Below are 19,147 nucleotides of genomic sequence, written 5' to 3' on the forward strand. Positions count from 1 at the left end.
GCACTAGGTGCCACACTACCGACTATAGGAGGGTTGGAAAAGTGCAAACACAAACTATATCTCCGTACCTTCTCTGCCAGAGGTGCTCACTCTACAACCAAGGCTTAGAATTAACATAGTAAAAAGATCAAGTACTTTGTATCTCTATGGTCAATTTGCATTTTTACAAAAAAAAAAATAAAATATGCACCTCTCCATATTTTGTGGCTTTGGATGCACAAATGTTCATGTAAAATGGGCGCTACAGCTAATATTCATCCATGGTGCTCTCCAGGAACAAGTTTCGGACATCTAATATTGAAGCCAACTCCAAAATCTGTTTTTGAAGGTGGAGGTTCTCCACCATCTCGTCCCGAGGCAGAGGTGGGTACGTTTCTGGGTAATTCCTCGTTTCCTGATAGAAGAAAGGCAGATTTAAGGAGTCACCGAGGCACGGGATGTGCAGTAAATAACCGACCTCGGCAATGCAAAGCTTTGTGGAGAAGCAGGACGTGGGGGGTACGTTCTACGCGATCGTAATTTCATCACAAGGTGTCTGTCTGGATCAGTTTAAAGGCTAGGGTCTGCGTCAAAAGAAACCTTGGTTCTATTTTAAAAATAAAATTATAATTTACTGGGGAAAAATGGTTGTATATTCTCACTAGGTCTTCAAAAAGTATTTTGAAAGTGGGTGGAATGGAATATGATGATTTACTTACCCTAAAGCTCTTGTGCATCCTTAAAGTGGCTGAACAAAATATGAATCGTGTAAGAAGCAAGCGCAGGAATTCATCGCCAAAAAACTGAAGAAAAGCCTGATCTGTGGAGCAAATAATAAAAAAAACCCAGATGACTGCAAAATTGTAATTTGCAAATATTACGCTCTACTCCAGAAAATCGAAGGCAGACACCCAAGTTTGATTGGAATCAAATGGCATGGTATATATGTGTTAGAAACCCCTTTCCTTTACCTATGGAGCGCGAGTGCGTCAGCAGCTGGGCAATGTCTCGGTTGATTTTCCGGAGGTGTTCCTGACATTTCTCCCAGAGTCCTTTGCGCATGCTTGATAGACCAGAGATGAAGAGAAACGCCATGAGCGGGTTATTCAAGAATAACGTGAAGAGACTGCCACGCTGTGAGTGATCTGTAAAGATGGAAAAGATAAGTGCTTAGCAGGAAAGGACACCGTGGTCTTGGCCTGGTTACCGAAAACACAGAATTTGACAGCAGAACCATTCGCCCCGTTTGGTCTGCCCATTTTTTCCTGCTGTAAAAGCCTCAAATCTTATTTAGCTCTTGATCTGGTCTCATATTCCGGAAAGGCATATGTCTATCCCAGGCATGTTAAAATGTCTTCTCCGTATTCACTCTAACACATCTGCTGGGAGGCTGTTCTGGTTAAGTTAGATCTTTTCAGCAAAATTTATATTTTTTGTATGTTTTTAAAGCCACATTTGGAAAGTGCACTCCCCCCCCCCCCCCCCATTTTGGTCAGTCTGTGCCTATGCTCTATCTTTGAACCCATCAAAGATAACTTTCTAAGCTTGTTTAATGAAATGACGTGCCAGGCACGTCATAGGCCGTTAAGTGTCTGTTTTTGCGTGACGAGCCTTACCCGTCAATGGACATTAAGGGGTTAATGTCTATAAATACTCAAAATTACCAACAAAAATGTAGTGTATAGCAATCATCTCTGACATGTTATGCATATGCATGGAAGATGCAGACACATTGCGATGCGTCATGAAGGAAAGTTCTCCAGGGTAGTATAGTTTATAGATCACTAGTTTATTATTCCCTCCCCTCTTAACCCCTTCCCCAGTCCTGTGCCTTTTTAAATCCCTCTTTGTTCTCCTTTAACTTCCCTCCTAACCAATTTCCTTCATCTCTCCCCGATATCTACCCCTTAAAATTATAATTCCTTCATTCTTTCTCTCTCTCTCACTCATTTCTACTTCCTCTTCCCACCTTTTAACTTTTCCCCAGCCCCCCGGTAGAGCATACCCCTCCTTACCTATTGACTCTGTAGGCCACATTGTTATGTTATATATGCTACTTGTAATGTCATGTCTACCCATTGTACAGTGCTATGGAATATGATGGTGCTATAAAACCAATTAATACTAATCAAGTACAGGATACTTGTTATATGTATCCTGTTTCCAGGTCGGGCCATTATACGATCACGTATGCACACACCTTGCAAAGCCTTTGGATATGATGTTGGAGAGAGCAGGCAGACCAGTGGCTGTCCGAACAAGTTGGTGAAGTTCTACAAATAAAAAGAAAAGACAAAAACCAAGTTAGGACCCAAACACACATAATAGGGTTTGTCTGCTCACCAAACATAACATGAAAACAATGATTACTTATAAAAAAAAATAATTTTAAAAGCCCAGACTGATTTCATCATTGTGGAACACACTAGACTGTAGGGGGTTAATAACTACCGTTTCCCGGAAATCATATGACAAATAGGCGAGATTCTTTGTATAACAAATCATTTATCCAACAAACAGAAAAAAAATCCACTGAAATCGGATTTCAAGAACTTCTGGACCCTGCAGGAGCTGCCGGCGGCCCCTAATCTGTGCTCTGGCAAACGCAGCAGCCAAATTGGCAACCCTCCACATCTAACACGATAAATAAAGGGAGGAAGGGAGGTGTGCAGGAGCGCTCGGTGTCACCGCTGTGGATGGAGCTGGCACCTCATCCTCATTGCGCTTAAATTACGGAGTAATCCCACTCCTCAGCGCCAGCAAAGGGTTTAATGGACCAGCCGTACAATTTAGAAAGCTCAATCCCTGTGTGCTTCTTCTGTAACAAGGGTTGTGTTGGGCCCTGAATAACACATAGGTATGGGCGAGAAGATGCTCAAGAAACTGCCCTTATCGCTGGAGAAGTTCACTAGGCCACGCATTATGTATAGTTAAGCATAAATAATTTAACTCGCCAGTCTCCGGAACAGAGGTAGCTTAAAGGGATCCTTATATATTCTATATTTACAAGGAAGTACAAGCACTGTGTGTGTGTGTGAATGGGGAAACGGATCCCGTACCATCCTGATGCCCTCAACCTTCATCCGTTCTCCCCGTTCTACTGTCCTCGTGTCACTGACCCCGATATTATTATTTTACAGAAAGCGTACGGTAATACCTTGTAGGCCACACTGTTGGACGAATCCACAATGATAAATAAGGGTTTTCTGGTGAAGGGATAGAGATCACCTGGGTGGAGGCTGTTAAAAAAAAGAAACACATTAGAAGTTAAAGACCCAAAACCATCGGGATGGCTCCCCACAATAACAGCACATACAGGCATGTCTTATCCCTGGCCGGGAACAATAGCGTAAATTATTCATACACAGCCATCCAGGTCAAAATTGATCATGATAATACCACTAATACATAAAAAGGGGAGTATTTCGCTGCTTGTTACGGTGATGCCACCGCTTTTACCAAAATCCCTCTTTATACACAACGTGAGGTTTAAATAGTAGTTTGGGGCCACAGCCGTGATTTTTTGGGGGATATAATAAGGGAAGCATCCAAAACAAAACCCATATAAAAACATTTTGTTCATTTTACAGCTTCTACGTCTATGAGTGGTTGAAAATGTGATTTTTATCCCAAACGTCTTAAAGTTGGAAACTATTTTGTATAATGAAAAATAATTAAAAACATACTAGTGACATTCTAAGTTTTACCTATTCCTTCTTAACATACGAACATCAAGCATAAAAGCAGAGGTGCTTTAACATGGATGGGCAAAATGGTCATTCTAACCAAGATACAACTTACAGAACAGAAACTATTTAAAATAAAAAACACATAACCACATTTTTTTCTGGTTCGCATAACTAGTACATTTTGACAATAAGATTAACACGCTTTAAGAAATACTAGACCAGAAGGCGAGGAGGGCCCCCTGCTTTTGTTAGCGTGTAATCTATCGGGTTACATATAATGATTATCACTTTCACCAGATGGCACGCTAATACACGTGAAATATTGGTCTCCCCTCACCAGTGCATCTCTTTATAGGTCTGGTTCCGCTTGTGCAAAGCATCGCCGTTCACCACATCTCGATTACTATTGGTGAGCACCCCTCCGAAATCATACGGACCTGTAGCGAGGTAGCGATAATGGAGCTTCAGCAGATCGATTTAAGCAAAGCACAGCCCCGGATGACACTTTGACGTCTGCTGGCTGACACATAGACGTGCGATCTTCTCTTATAATCTTTTATTCATACGCAAGATTCCCTTCCAGAGCGCGTCATAGACATGGAAAAACTAGACAACAACAGGCACGAGCGGAGGGGTCAAGTGACAATTATCCGCCGTGAAAATATAAGACATCCACGGAAATGTCCATTATAGACTTGAATTACAGAGAGAGATTGCACTAATAAATATGTCAACCAGCTTGTCTTTTAATTCTTGTAATGAGAAATATGTAACTGTTAAAGGAAAAAAAAAAACAGCACATCAAAGGCTGGCTAAAAATTGCAAATGATGACAATTCTTTTATGGTATGGATCAGTGTTGTCCAACTTTCTCACGTGGAGGACCACATGCCAACGTAGAGAACCGGACGCTAGGGGATAAATGATCCCATCGGGCCGTGTTAAGGCTACATCTAGCCACTGGTAAGACGTGGATGTAGAAGGGTCATCTCTTACCACAGCAATGCCCAGTTGGACAACAGTGTCTCAGAGGGGTTTAGGTTTAGGATGAACATACAGTCACGATGAAGACAAGATAAACACACAGAAACATAAATGCACAGTGTGTGGGACACCGAGAACGCAAAGGACAAGGACAGAGGCACCGGTGTAACAAGCAGGTATTAAGAGTCAGTACAGAATCCTGCCAGATACACATAGTCAGCGGTAAACATGTAAAAAGGCTTATAGCGTGTACTAGTATTCCTCTGTGCCTTCACACACCGCATGCTTAGCCGTGCACACACGAGACGGGCAATGGGCAGCATGCGTCAGATAAAGGAATGCATGTTTAATCCAGCTGATGGCCAGTGACTTATGAATATGGTTTTGGAAATCTGCCGCCTTTAAACTGAGATTGTGAGCCGGCGTTCCTTGTTTTACGTCTGCGCGTGAGATGAATGGCTTGGCACATGCGCAGAGAGTCCCCGGCTAGTATGGATCAGAAACGTCATGGTGCATTTACTGTGGAGATCTTGGGGGATACATAAAACTCAATTTAGGGTATATTAGAACTTGTATTCATGTCCAAGTTGTTTACATGGCTGTCGATTTGCTTTTCAAAATAAAACCTAAAGAGAATGGATGAATGGCAGCTGCCAGAATCCCTCGTAAAGTGAGAATATTATAGCACGTTAGACGGGGACACAGACGAATAGACAGTGACATTAGGGGTGTTTCTCCCATCATTGAAATCTTTTGCTTCAAAAGAAGGGATTCTGTTTGGTAAAAGGATAAGGACGCACACAGACAACCGATTCGGATCTGCAGGGGCTTGTGAGAGTCGATTCATATTCGTGCGATGTCATGAGTTAAGATGAAAATGGCAGCTACATGAGGATATGGATGCCTGGTTAGCGGCAGCACTGCTGGAGGGCCAACATTAAAGAGCGGCCAAATGACGCAGAAGATGTCTGTACATGCACGGCAAGCCGCTCCAGCAGTGAGACGCACGTCACACAGCATGGAATAAAGGGAATTGGAGCCCTGTGCGTGACAGGGAGCATTCCTTTATCGTACCTTCATAGTCAGAGCGACCTGTAGGGAAGACTCCTGTGGCAGACAGATAGATCAGGAGGGCACTGTTTGCAGGCAGCTCCTGCGGCAGGGAAAGCAAAAAGTGTCACAGCAACAAAAAAAAAAATCCACGTATCTTTTTTACACATACAGCGCGTTTACTCAACAGCCCCCCCCAAAAAAACTGACCTTAAAAGATGCTGCTAGGAACGTGTACAGTTGGCTGAAGGTTGGCTTGTACAGCAGATATTTATGGGGGTTCTCCCTTTTCGTCGGCTTCTCTCCGGGGTCCTGTAAAATGTCAGATCTGTCAGATGTAGCCGTGGGTATATTGAACGCATACAATAAAAATAAAAAAAACCGCCTATGACACTTTTATCCAAGTTGCTCAAAAGGGAATGTGGCTTCCACATTTTTTAAATTCTACATTTTTCGCGTAACACATAAGCAGGCACTGATTGTTGCCATAGAAACAGAAAAGGTTTCTAAAAGTTTCCGTGCTTTATGTGATCCAACCTTCAGAGGAAAGAAAAAAAGACGACAGTGCTAAAGATTACGTGCTTGGCATACCAGAGAGTGCAATGTTCTTCCTAATTGGAACCGCACCATTAAGAGGAGCTCTCTATACGAGACATCGCTGCATGGGAGCATTTTACTAAAAAAGCAAGAAGGGTCTATTATTTAATTACCTTTTACAATATGGAGACCCCTAAGTAGAAAACAGGCGATGGAGGTTTAATGATCCCTACCAGGTTATAGGAAACTAGAATACGACGGCAGAACCATTGGCCCATCCAGTCTGCCTGTTCTTCCTGCTGTAGAAACTCATTCTAACCTTTTAGCATCTTGGTAGCCACACGACTGCAAATTATAAAGCGATCAAACAGACACATCAGTGCATCGCTGTCGCTAACCTCATCTAATAGTAATAAAACAACGAACCAAGTGACCGGAAATTCCAACTTCACGCACTTACCTGTAATCCTGGTTTATTCATCTGAGAGGTGAGGTTCATGGGTTCCCTCTCTAAGGCTTGTAGCACCCGGAACATATCTATAGTTAGCTCACTAAACTTGACCTGAGATTGCAAAGGAAAGCGATCAAAAGGACAAAAAAAAAACCACTCATAATGCAAACTGAAACAAAACAAGCCATGTTAAGGCATTCTATAAAAGCAGGTCTTCATCCGGAAGGGGAAGTCCCAAGTCATTAAGCATAAAATACAACGATGGGGGAAAAAAGCTTTGTTTTATATTATTTTGCTCCAATAAACTTCCTTTACCTGCAGAGCTGGAGGCTGCCATTGGTGTCAGTCATGATATGTTGGGTGCCTTTCCCTGCTTAAACACCACACTGAGCTGACTCCATTGCAATGCTAATGAAATCTGTTCCTCCATAGACTTCCATTAGTCAGAGACTGAGCCATTTGATTATTTACCACAAGGCAGCATGATACATGTGTTTGTCTAATGGATTGGGCTAAGATCACAAAGCTAGAAAGCACGCAAACAGCGTTTAATATAAGCAGAACTTAAATACTTTATATTCCTTTGTGTTATTTTTTACCTGGTTATTACAGTTGCCAATAATTAGAGCGTCAGCGAGCATCAACTGACCCACCACCATACCCTGCTCCAACACTGGCCCGGAATTCTCCGTCAACCTGTTGGAGATGGTCACAATGGTATTGTCATCATTCAGCACCATGACAGGGTCTGCCTGAAAGGAAAAATGGAGGACAAGTAAGTGAGGCTGCTCTTTTTGAAGGGTTATGGAATGAAGTTCCACGTATATTTTGCAAAGGTAGGAAAAGGGTTAAGACTGTGCGCGCTGAAATGCAAGGCTACTCTGTCCATGTTCTGCAAGAAGCATTAGAATAGATCCATTAATCATAAAAAAAAAAAAAAAAAAGTCTGAAATCCCGGGAGCGACCATGTGAAGGACACATGAAATAAATGATTACAACCAACTCATGGGGGAATAATCTTGGAGCCCTGGAACTATCCTAAACATTTATCATACTACGTTGGCTACTGATTTATTATTTAGATTCAATGTAAATTAGATGCGGTGCTGGAAGAATTGTCTCAGGAGGAAGGCATGAGCCGTTCCTTTGCTTTGACACGATCTTTGACGACAGAACAGATAAAACGTTGCGTAACTTTCAGACTGCATTATGCGTAACCTAGCTAATCTTCCTAAATATCACAATATCTTAAACTCATATTCTAAGAAACAATAGCCGAGATACGGCTGGAGACGGTCTGCGTAGACTTCTCAAATATTAAAGGGAAATGGTCACTTGTAAGACGAAGCCATGTTTGAAACTACCAGATGCAAATGTTCATCGCCTATGATCCCCAAGCGACGATTGAAAAGGGGTCTACTGTAAACCCAATTAAGAATATGTAACAACGCCTTGAACTTAATCTACTTGTACTCTTTTAGCAGACAGACGGTCCGGTGATAAATGTTTTTGTTTTTTTTTTACTATTTTCTGCATGCAAATAGCTGTAGGCATTCTTTTGCTACTTGAGTTAGAAAATAAGACTTCGGTCTTGCAATTATTTCCTTTTTTTCTTCTAGAGACTGGTTTGGAGTGAGAAAATATTTTTTTTTTTTAAATGTTACAATGTAAGCCTTTGGCAATAAGGTATGCTATATGGACAAAAGGTATTGGGACACCTCTTAATTATTGAATTTAACAATTAATTCAGTTCAAGTCAACGTCAATTTGTGAAATTTCATCTCTTCTAGATATTCTAGGTAACTGTAAGTGGTATTATTGAAAAGTGGAAGCTTTTAGGAACAGCAGCAACTCAGCCACAAGGCGGAAGACCACGTAAAGTCACAGAGAGGGGTCACTGAGGAGCATGGTGTGTAAAAGCCGCCAGCGCTCTGCTGATCGCATAACTGAAGAGTTCCAAACATCCACTGGCATTAATATCAGCACAAAAACTGTGCGGCGGGAGCTTCATGGAATGGGTTTCCATGGCCGAGCAGCTGCATGCAAGCCTCACAGCACCAAGTACAATGCCAAGCGTCGGATCGAGTGGTGTAAAGCACGCCGTCACTGGACTCTGGAGTAGTGGTAACGTGTTCTGTGGAGTGACGGATCACGCTTCTCTGTTTGGCAGTCTGATGGGTGAGTCTGGGTTTGGTGCATCCCAGGAGAACACTACCTGCCTGACTGCATTGTGCCAACTGGAAAGTTTGGTGGAGGAGGGATAATGGTCTGGGGCTGTTTTTCAGGGGTTGGGTCTAGTGAAGGGAAATGTTAATGCGTCAGCATACCAACACATTTGGGACAATGCTAGGCTTCCAGCTTTGTGGGAACAGTTTGGGGAAAGGCTTTTTCTATTCCATCATGACTGTGCCCAAGTGTATACAACAAGGTCCATAAAGACATGGTTGGATGAGTTTGGTGTGGAAGAACTTGACCGGCTGCACAGAGCCCTGACCTCAACCCCATCGAACACCTTTGGGATGAACTGGAACGGATATTGTGAGCCGGACCTTCTCGTCCAACATCAGTGCCTGAAACACTCCAAAATCCTGCGGAAAGCCTTCCGAGAAGAGTGGAAGCCATTATGGCAGCAAAGGGGGGACCAACTTCATATTAATACCTATGTATTTATTATGTCATGTCATAAAAGTCCCTGTTGGTGTAATGGACAGGTGTCCCAATACTTTCGTCGATATAGTGTATTTCAAAGGTGAAGAAAAGAATGGGAAAACTGAACCTCAATGAACGCTGCAACTTCTTGAAGAACAAGATTCCACTCCAGCTGATCCTCTGTGTTGAAGCGGTGTGTGTAGTCTTCAATCTCATCTGAAAGTTCCTACAAACATGGAATAAACTGATGAAGGAAGAGCGTAATCAATGCTATGGTGTGAATTTTATGTGACAGACTTCCCCGTAAAGCAAAACAAGACATGTGGATGATAGACAAAACACTAACACAAGCGTACAAAATTGTACCATTCTAACATAGCCAATGCAAAAAATTATTATTTTTTTTGCCGTATAAGAGACAAATTGCGTGATCAGGTGAAAATTACCTTGACTAGATCCTTAACAACATCCATTTTATTAAGTAAGAGGCAGACGACAATGAAGCGGGCATAATAACGCAGCTTCTTCACCACCAACTCAGGCCTGAAGGAAGTAAATAGCAGAGCTAATATAGGACAATATAATAAGCATGGACCATCCCGGCAATCATTAAAACAAATATATATATATATATATATATATATGCATATATTTTAAGAGCATGAACTCATCCTACTTAAAAATAATAAACATGATACAAATCATTTGTTAAAGAAATGCATTTCATTTCTAAATGCATTGGCATAAAAAAAAACAGAGCTCAGAGTAATAATGTGATTATTATTATTTGATGTGTATATTTCCTTGGACAAGCGCTAATTTATGTGACTATTTAAAAGTCTTTTTAGGGGGTTTGGTTATATGTCGTGCAACCAACATCCGCGCAAAACATAAATCGTGTGTCCATTACTCATTATTTATTTTTCGGTGTAACAAGTGAAAATAAATACCTTTAACAAATCATGTTCATTTACTTTAGAAAACAGCGTAAGTTATCCTAATGGCAAGGAGGCAGTGAGTTTACATCATCAGCGTCTCCCTGCAATTCTAAATCACACGACCTTTAACTGTCCACATGTGCCACTTACTGATTAAACAAAGCTAAAGATAGTTTGCTTAATGTGTCATCTGGCAACCGATAAATTCTAGTTATTAGGGATTTACTGTCACTCAATTATAGTATCTTAAGATGCACATCTCAAACAATTGCGTGCCTGAGTTTCACGGTTAAAATGTGTCGGGCGGATCTGAAGGCAATTCCCCGCCACATTTTAACTCTGAAGACTGCAAAATAATACATTTGAGCATGATCGTCCCTTTTAAAAATGAAAAAAAAACAACTAATTGCCACACATTTTAGAGGAACTACAACCTTACCTGTCCTCCTTGGTGACCTGAGAGTAGTAGGAGCGCTGTCTGATTGCTGAATAAAAGGAGAAAGCTTCATTAAGGTAACTGGTCTCTGACGTACGAAGACTGTGAAGGAAACAGACGTAGAAGGGTCTTTAGTCCGGTTGTACTATACTGATCATCAAATACACTAATGGCTCTCAAAAAGAAAATAGGAGTGTAAAAAATGTGTCCAACGAGATATAAAGCCGGAGCAGGATGAAACAGCTGTCTTGTCTTGCCGATTGTCTTGCCTCATGATGTGCTACTTAATAAATAATAAAAATCAATGTGTATGAATACAACAATCAAAAATTTCACTTTGTAAAAATATGTCTGGATAACAAACCAATTGTTAAAAACAAACAAACAAAAAACTCAATAACAGTATCTGCTTCCAAACTTTAATTACAGCTCCTGGCTTCACATCCCCATAGAAGGGGCTTAAAGCTTCAAAAAGCATCAAAGGTTGGAAGCAAGTCCTGCTGGGAGCTAATGAACGGACGCAGAGTCAGATGTTTCCTAATAAGACCGGCGTTGACCAACACAACACTGATTGGAAACAAATACCGCTCTGCTACTGGAAAAAGCTCTTTTCGCTGGCTCTGGGTCAACCCTACTATCATTAAAAGTAAGCAATTCATAGTTTACCTAAATTATGTCACTGAAAAAAACCTTACAAACTATGCTAACTGAACTGTTACAGTACATCTTAAGAGAAAAAAATCTCTACATTTGTCCCAGTAAATGGGCTATATGCTCTGTGTGAAGGTAAATGGCGCCCTTTATCACTCCCATCACCCCTGTGTTCCAATAGCACGTTCTGTTCACTGATCCAAGTTTAAAAGGCTAATTGATCGTTAGAAAAACCTTTTACATTACAGATAAAAAATGTCATTGTTTTCCATGAAAACAGGTAAGTGACCCCAAACTTTTGACCAGTTGAGAATATAACATGAAAACAAAATAACTAAATATAAACAACATGATCTGTTGACACATACAGTACATCTTATAGTATTTTGGCTACAATAAGCTGCCGGTACTTCGGCCAATGGCTCCTTAAACTCAAAGCGGTAAGTGTTTCCATAGATCGGTACTCACTAATAATGGTAGTAGAGCTGTCCAATTTTTGAGGCTATTTCTCCAATCTGCCAACGTTTGAGACCGTATCGGTTATCCAGGACCTGTCTGAAAGGGAATAAGTCAATAACTACATGAAAGGAGAACTCTATGCTTGAATACAGGTGATTCAGTTATGGGTATTGTTAAATCCCGCCAAGTTAGGCTCTCTATAACAACTGGCATTTTTTTACATACGGTTTCCGTGACTGTGCTACTGCGCGACATAAATCATGGTTAATGAAGGGCTCATATTTTATAGAGTTTGGGTTTATTGAAAATGGCCCCGGGTCTGATCGCGTGTTCTTACCTGTGCTGCTGTTGAAACTTCCAAAGCTTTGTGTAAACATCAAAAGTCCTCCCAAAGTACGATTGCCATTGCTTCTGCCCGTACTGGGGCAAATCCCTGTAATAACACGTGACGTGTTAGATCTAGGCTGGGCATGTGCAGGGGATAGAGGTGGCTGATACAGCAGAGGAACCACAACTCCCATAAAGCCCGTGATGGGCAGCAATCAGCGCATGCCTTTTCTATTACGATGCTCGCTGATCATCATGGGAGTTGTTGTCCAGCAATATCTAGCTGGAAAAAAAGTGTGGCATGTGATCAGCGGCATCTCGGATTGCAACATTTTATTTGTTTGCTATAAATGAAGCCTGCTGTATATTTCTATAGAAGTTCAGTATCCATCCCAAACGACAATTATGTTCCATCGCAGACAGAAGGGCCCAGGGCCAGTCCTGCTGACGCTTCCCCCCGTCCCCCCCAGTGATCAGGTGATGCTCATCAGTACAACCTGCCCTCGCTGAAGAGGTAAGGGGGTTCGCTAAAATGGGGGGGGGGGCATAACCGTTTATCTGCTAGTGGAAGTTTCAACAGACTTTAAATGTTAAAACAGAAGAGAAGGAGCTCTTGATCAGCGCATTCTCTGCATGCGCCTTCCACCTCTTCCGGCACAAGGCAACGTCGCTCCATCACACACAGCTCAGCCACCTGCAGTGAGCGGTTTCCATGGAAACAGACTGGCACAGGGAATGGTTACCCAAAAGGCTTCATCACCTCCCCCACTTCCTTCCTTCTCAATAAAAGCAGAGGGCAAGTCTTGTGTTTCACGGTATGAAGGCTGGAACTAGAGACTCTCGTGGTTGAGCTTTAACAGCAGTTCATTTCTCTTTAAAAAGCAGAACTGGAATATTTACATTAACCCCTTTAACGCAAAGGAATCTTTCCATGTGTGTTTCCAAGGCACGGGGTTGGTTTTGTCCCCCCACATATTTTCTATAAGCATGGGACACTATCATGGTCCTCGCTGTACAGCGCTGTGGAATATGATGGTTCTATAATAAATCAGTAAGTAACGATAATCGTCTGGCTGGGAACTTTTAAGAGGAAGTGCATTTTAAATGCATGTTGATGACATCACAACAGCCTTATAGAGTAAAGAGACACAGAGCGGAAAACCCATTGGGGTCTAGCTAACTAGAGAGCGAGAGGTCATGAAGTGTCCTTATTAAATATATATATATATATATATATATCACAAAAGGCCAACATATCGCATAAGGAAGTCTGTGTTTGATGTTAGTAATGTGTGTTAATAAGAGAGATAAAGTGTGAGCAAAGACAGAGAGAGAAAGAGAAGAGAAGGAAGGAGAAGAGGAGAGAAAGAGAAGAGAGAGAGAGAAAAAGAGATATTATAGAATGGTCCATTAGTAAAACATATCTGTCATGTATTTCTTTTAAAAATAGCGATAGAGATTGTGAAGTAGAAACACTTAGAAGTAGCAGATTGGGCAGTGAATGATTCAATTATTAAGTTAAAATCCTCTATGCTGATCCTGGTACCCTGTTGATTACAGGGGGGCTTCTATGTCTAATTTGGACCCCACAACAGTCAGCGCTACAGAATCTGCTGGCGCTATATAAATAAATGTAATCTTATATAATGTAATGTAAAGCAAGGAATAAGTGCACACTAAGCAAACACTAGACTTCAAGATGAATTAAAAAAAGAGGAGCATACCCCTAACAAGCAGGTAAATACAGATTTTGGGGTGCTGCTGAAATTTGAACTAGTAATGCATATTGTTTCAGGAGCATTCCGAATTCTGCACCTGTATCCACGTTAGAGAAATCCTCAGTTTGTATTTTCAATTCAGAACCCAGGGATTTCGCAGAGAATTGGGAGTTTTGCTGGAGAGGAGGAGACACTCAAGTCAGAACCGGCTTAAATGTCGCCCCCTCTTCTGGCACAGATCTGCAGAGTATGGGGATCAGCGGACACAAGGAGAGTAAGGGTCCCAAAGAAAACCACAAAATAATTAACTGGACACTATGTGTTTTTTATTTTACTAAGATTGTACTTCCGTCCCGTTCCTCCTCCAGCTCTTTAGAAGCGTTCTGCTTTAAGCTCCGTATGAGGTACAGGCAGTTAAAAAACGCTCCGCTGGTTTCTGACGCAGAAGAAGCCGAGTATGGGAGGCAGAAGAAGATAGGAAACGGCAAACACAGTGAAATGATTCTGACAGCTCTACACCCGATAGGTACTAAACGTCTCGTTAATACGGGAGCGGGAACACTGCGTGTAAAAGCCAACAGCGTGTAAATAGGGAATTCAAAGATGATGTTGACAGCCAAATATTTAAAACGATGTCCTCTTCAAAGTGACCTTTAACGCCAACATGTTATCTACTGAAATAGAGAGATTTGGTATCAATATTGTTAGTGGGCCAGATCCAAAGCTAAAATTATAATGATCCCGGCAAGAACAGGGTAGAGATGCTATTAAATAAGATGGATCAGACTTCTGCAGGAACTCCATTAGCTGAGTGATCTCTCGAATATTAGCTTTGGAAATAAACCAAGAGCCAAAGAGGTTAAAGTAAATTAGCAGGATGCAACCACTGATGGTTTGGCCATGACAGAGGCTATTATGCAGTGGGACCGCTTGAGGTTTCAAAATAGTTTATTGTTCATGTGTCAGCGAGAGGAATGTATATGATTATGATTATATTTTGTTGTTGTGAGTAAGGGATTTAAACCTTGTGAAGCCAAGTTCCTCCAACCTTGGAAAACGGGCTGGTTCAAAGCCATATGTAACAGGGCATCGTCACCTAGCATTATAAAAGTTAAAGGGACAGCGCTGTTATGCTTATGAGAGCTGAGTGCCCCCTTTAAATTACTATTTTGTCCCCCCCCATGGAGGAAGTCTGCAGAACCCCCTCCTCCATCCATCTGTCTCCTTTAACGTGCCCCAGCTCAGATTATTTTCTATCCACAGACTGAATGCAATCTCATTCCAGTGGCTCGGCTGCAGTACACTCACAGGACTCCAGGGGGAGACAGTCATAAAGAGTTTCCAAGAAATACTTATTGTATTTGCATTATTTAAAATACACAAATACACATTTCATGGTCATATATATAAAAAAAAAAATACACATTTAAAATCTTTCCTTTAAGACGGCATCTAAAATGACAAATATTTAGAAACCTAGAATTTGACCACGGATAAGAACCATTTGACCAATCTAGTCTGCTCATTTTTCCTGATGTAGAGACTCGGATCTTAATCAGTCCTTGGTCTTATCTAAGATTCAGGATGGCTTTACGCCTTCCCCATGCATGTCATAGTGCTCTTCTAGAGAACAGATTATATGTGTCTGTGAGCTAATGCGTTTGTCCCCGGCGCTATACTCTGCATCCAGCCCCTCCACCCGCCGCATCGAGTTTGTGAAGTCAGGGCACATCGTCACACAGTCAGGGAAACGGGCAGTGAAGCTGAAAATTAAAAGTGAAAACCTCAACAGTTGCTGATTTTTCAGGATCGAGGAAGATGACATTTTTTTTCCAAGCTCATGAAAAAGGGAAAAAAAAGGGTAGCAAGAAAGAAATAAAACACAAAATTGACTTTATACACATGAATTGCGACAGCATAGAGAGTAACGTGCTTCAGGAACCAAGGTTCCTAAATGACCTTATTAAATGCTTCTGCTTCACTGTACAGAAAGAATTAAGGGTGTTATAACCCATCCATACACAGATACAGAGGAGACAGGATATCCCAAATGTCCAAACGAGATCCCGATGCCGTTTAAAGGGACATCAAACCCTGCAACGCTGAGAACAGACACCTTTGCGCCTCCATAATACACAAATATCACCAAGTTATCTGTAAAAGGAGGGATTTTTTTAAATTTTATATTGAATTGTAAAATATAGGATGTGAGAAATGTTACAGAACCACTTTAATGTTTAAATAGGGAAGTCCCATGGAAATACAGTACTGTACACAGTAACGCAGGTTAGCACCGACAATAAACTGGTTTAGTTTTTTTATATTGCCCCATAAAGCTTCCTTTATCTGCAGACCCAAAGGCTGTCATTGTCAGCCAAGGGATCTTTTTGAGTAACTTTCCTGCTCAAACACCACACTGTGCTGATTCTTTATGGCAATGCTAATGAAGTCTGGCTATCTATTGTTTACCACAAGGCAGTATTGATAAGGAGTCTGGGTGCTTGTCAAGCATATTGAGCTAAGATAGCGGAGCTAGAACACATACAAGTTGCTAACATGCAGTTGCCTGAAACATTAAATGATTAAAAGAAAATAGAACAATTTTAAAAAGAAAACAGCTTTTTTGAAAATCATTTTTTGAAAAACAGTGGAAATTCCCTTTTAAGAAGTGTGAGAAGTTGAAATCCTAACTACAACTATCTTAGACATATTAACAGGGCCAGTGGCACTCATTGGTGCCTAAAGGCATTAAGTAAAATGCCTGCCACAAAATCCGTTGCTGCCTACAACTCAATATCATAGTGGGGAATAACACAATGTTGCAACCTACTGAAGAAATCATGCATCTACAGGAGCTGAGATAATATGCGATGCTCCCGGGTCAATGCTTTAATACCAGGTCAAAAAAACGCTGATGCATTTGTAGTCAATATATTAATCAGATTACAATTCTAGAACTCCTTGTGAACTAAGAAGGCATGTATTTTTCTCCTCTGAAGAAGTAATCATTGTATTTCAGTCCAAGCGTAGTCTGTAACAATCCCATTGACACTATGAGTAGATTACTATTATTATACATTTTTTTCCTTTAGGGCAAATCTCTCAGTCTCTCGTTAAAATTATGTGGACTCATTCACTTCCACTTTCATTCATGTTTAATCCCACTCTCATTCACTCTCTCTTACACTTCCTACCTTCTCTACGGACCGATTCCATGTCTCGCAGCTCCACTAGAATATTCTTCATCTTCTCTTTCATTTTTTTCTTTGTCTGCATCTCCACGGACATGACTTCCCGGTGAACTTCTACAAAATGCCGGCGCATGGGGGAAGCACCGACATTTTGTGGATGTTCATCGGGAGGTCATATCCGTGGAGATGCGGTCGAGGAAAAAGACAAGAGAAGAACAAGAAGATGAAGAGGATGCTAGAAAAGAAGCAGAGCTGCAAGACACGGAAGCAAAAGTGGTCGGCGGATAAGGTAGAGAGACAATCAGAGAGCGAATGAGACTGCAAGAGAGTTCCAGTGAATGTGGGCGTCGAACAACAAATTTCATTTCCAAATTTAAAAAGCCCCCCGATTTTTATCTGAAATGAACTGTCAGGAAACAGAATTAATTGTCTGAAAACGAATGGTCCAAAAAGATTTGCCTTTTATTTGGCCCATTTCCACTTGATCACTAAAGAGGAATTTTACTTATATCAGTTAGCTATAGCACCGAGCTTGCAAACAGCTTGTAGGTCTAGAGTAACGTTATGCTATGTGGTCAGATACAACTTAATCGCACACACTTAACTATGAAAAGCCAACTCGGCCCTTGTTGCAGGAGAAACTCGCATGTCTGGTCCATTACAACATATAGGCAAGAAGGGGGAACGTTTTGCACCCCAAACTAGAATATAAGCTGCCAGTAGGTTTAGATGTTCACATGTCAAATGTAGAGGCTTATCCTTCATACCCCACATCACACTAACCTCAGACCATTGAAGAGCTGCTTGGACTTATCCAGCAAGTAGCAGAAATCAGTCACTGTCTTTCTCTCCACCTGTGGGATGTCATCATCGTTGGTGACCGACATTACTCTGCCTTATGTTGTCCTCTGCCCTAAAAGTGGGAAAATTAAAAACAAAAAAACATTGCATTAAAAAACTGATTACATCACACTTAATTTGACACTTGGCAATGACATACCATGCATTCTGTATAGACCAATATGATATCCATTGCACTCAGCTCTGTTTACTGCAGCTTGCACTCTCCATGCGCGAGCTGCCAACATACCACCTATTAACGCGCATTATGGTACACCAATGGCTGCCTCGGTAACTGGAGCACCTGAGAGCCATTCGCCCCCCCGGTGACGCACAAGGTATATATCAACATCATACCATCAGGTACTTTAGGTGATCGCTACCTGCGTAATTTGTGGGTAAAGGACTATGAGGGTTTTGCATAAAGAGCAGTCACTATACCTTTGGTGCATACATGAGACCAACGTGCTTTACTTTCTCTATGGCAAATGGCTTCCCAAAGGCTACGTGTGACAATCAATGGTTTTTGCACAGCCCTACCCTACAAGTTCCATTGCATTACATTAAAATGATATCCTGACCCCCCTGTCTATTCATCATAATGCTATGTGATCTTCAACACAACACAAGGCTCCAGGGAAACCGGAAAACTGGGGTAAGCCTTCCAAAGAGACGCAACGGTCGAGAAGTGGAGCCAGCCTTCGTGGGGCAGATCTACTTTAGGATGGCCTTGAGATGCTTATAGCTTATCAGTCCCCAAGAAAGCAGACAGCATTTCTCTTCGAAAGGGGTTTTAAGGGTTTCTATACGCATACAACAGGAAGGGCGTAGGTAAAAGAATCAATCAGGGATCGCTTAGATTACAGTACTGGTATTCATACGCGATGCCTGAGTGTTTGGTTCGAGATAACATAACAGTGACAAAGATAACAAATTAAATCATGCAGTTTTATATCCTTATTCCACCGATGAACGAGATGAACACTCCTGACTCGTGTCTTAATCCTCACCTAAAGCTCATTTCAACAGGACCAGAGTAACAGAAACAACGTAGTCCTAACTTGTGACAAACATTAAAAGACAACTGCCTTAAAGTGACTTGTTTATTCAAACTGGTCCTACGCATGTCATCAAATGAACCTCTTTAGTGCCGTCGCATTAAAAGGCCTTCCTGCGGCCATTTAACTCAGAAGTATATTGAGTTAAGGTACAGCAGCCACCTCCACAGCGAGTGATAAAAACTAGTAGC

The 19,147-nt window shown here is 41.5% G+C and overlaps 1 protein-coding gene across 1 annotated transcript; it reads right to left on the reverse strand.

Annotated features, from left to right (window-relative positions):
• Window positions 1-247: 247 nt before the first annotated feature.
• Window positions 248-17,945, reverse strand: LOC149284936 (protein SCAI-like). Its single transcript, XM_089496112.1, is given in 16 exon segments — window positions 248-394; window positions 699-799; window positions 951-1,124; window positions 2,180-2,252; window positions 3,137-3,218; window positions 4,006-4,105; window positions 5,726-5,804; window positions 5,912-6,013; window positions 6,699-6,800; window positions 7,289-7,441; window positions 9,466-9,564; window positions 9,785-9,881; window positions 10,692-10,814; window positions 11,832-11,918; window positions 12,160-12,255; window positions 17,842-17,945. Coding segments are annotated over 16 exon segments (1,719 nt in total).
• Between the last annotated feature and the right edge of the window lie 1,202 nt (window positions 17,946-19,147).

The sequence above is a fragment of the Sceloporus occidentalis genome, unplaced genomic scaffold, assembly GCF_023333645.1.
Source record: "Sceloporus occidentalis isolate IW3139 unplaced genomic scaffold, rSceOcc1.0.p SCAF_87, whole genome shotgun sequence".
NCBI lineage: Eukaryota > Metazoa > Chordata > Lepidosauria > Squamata > Phrynosomatidae > Sceloporus > Sceloporus occidentalis.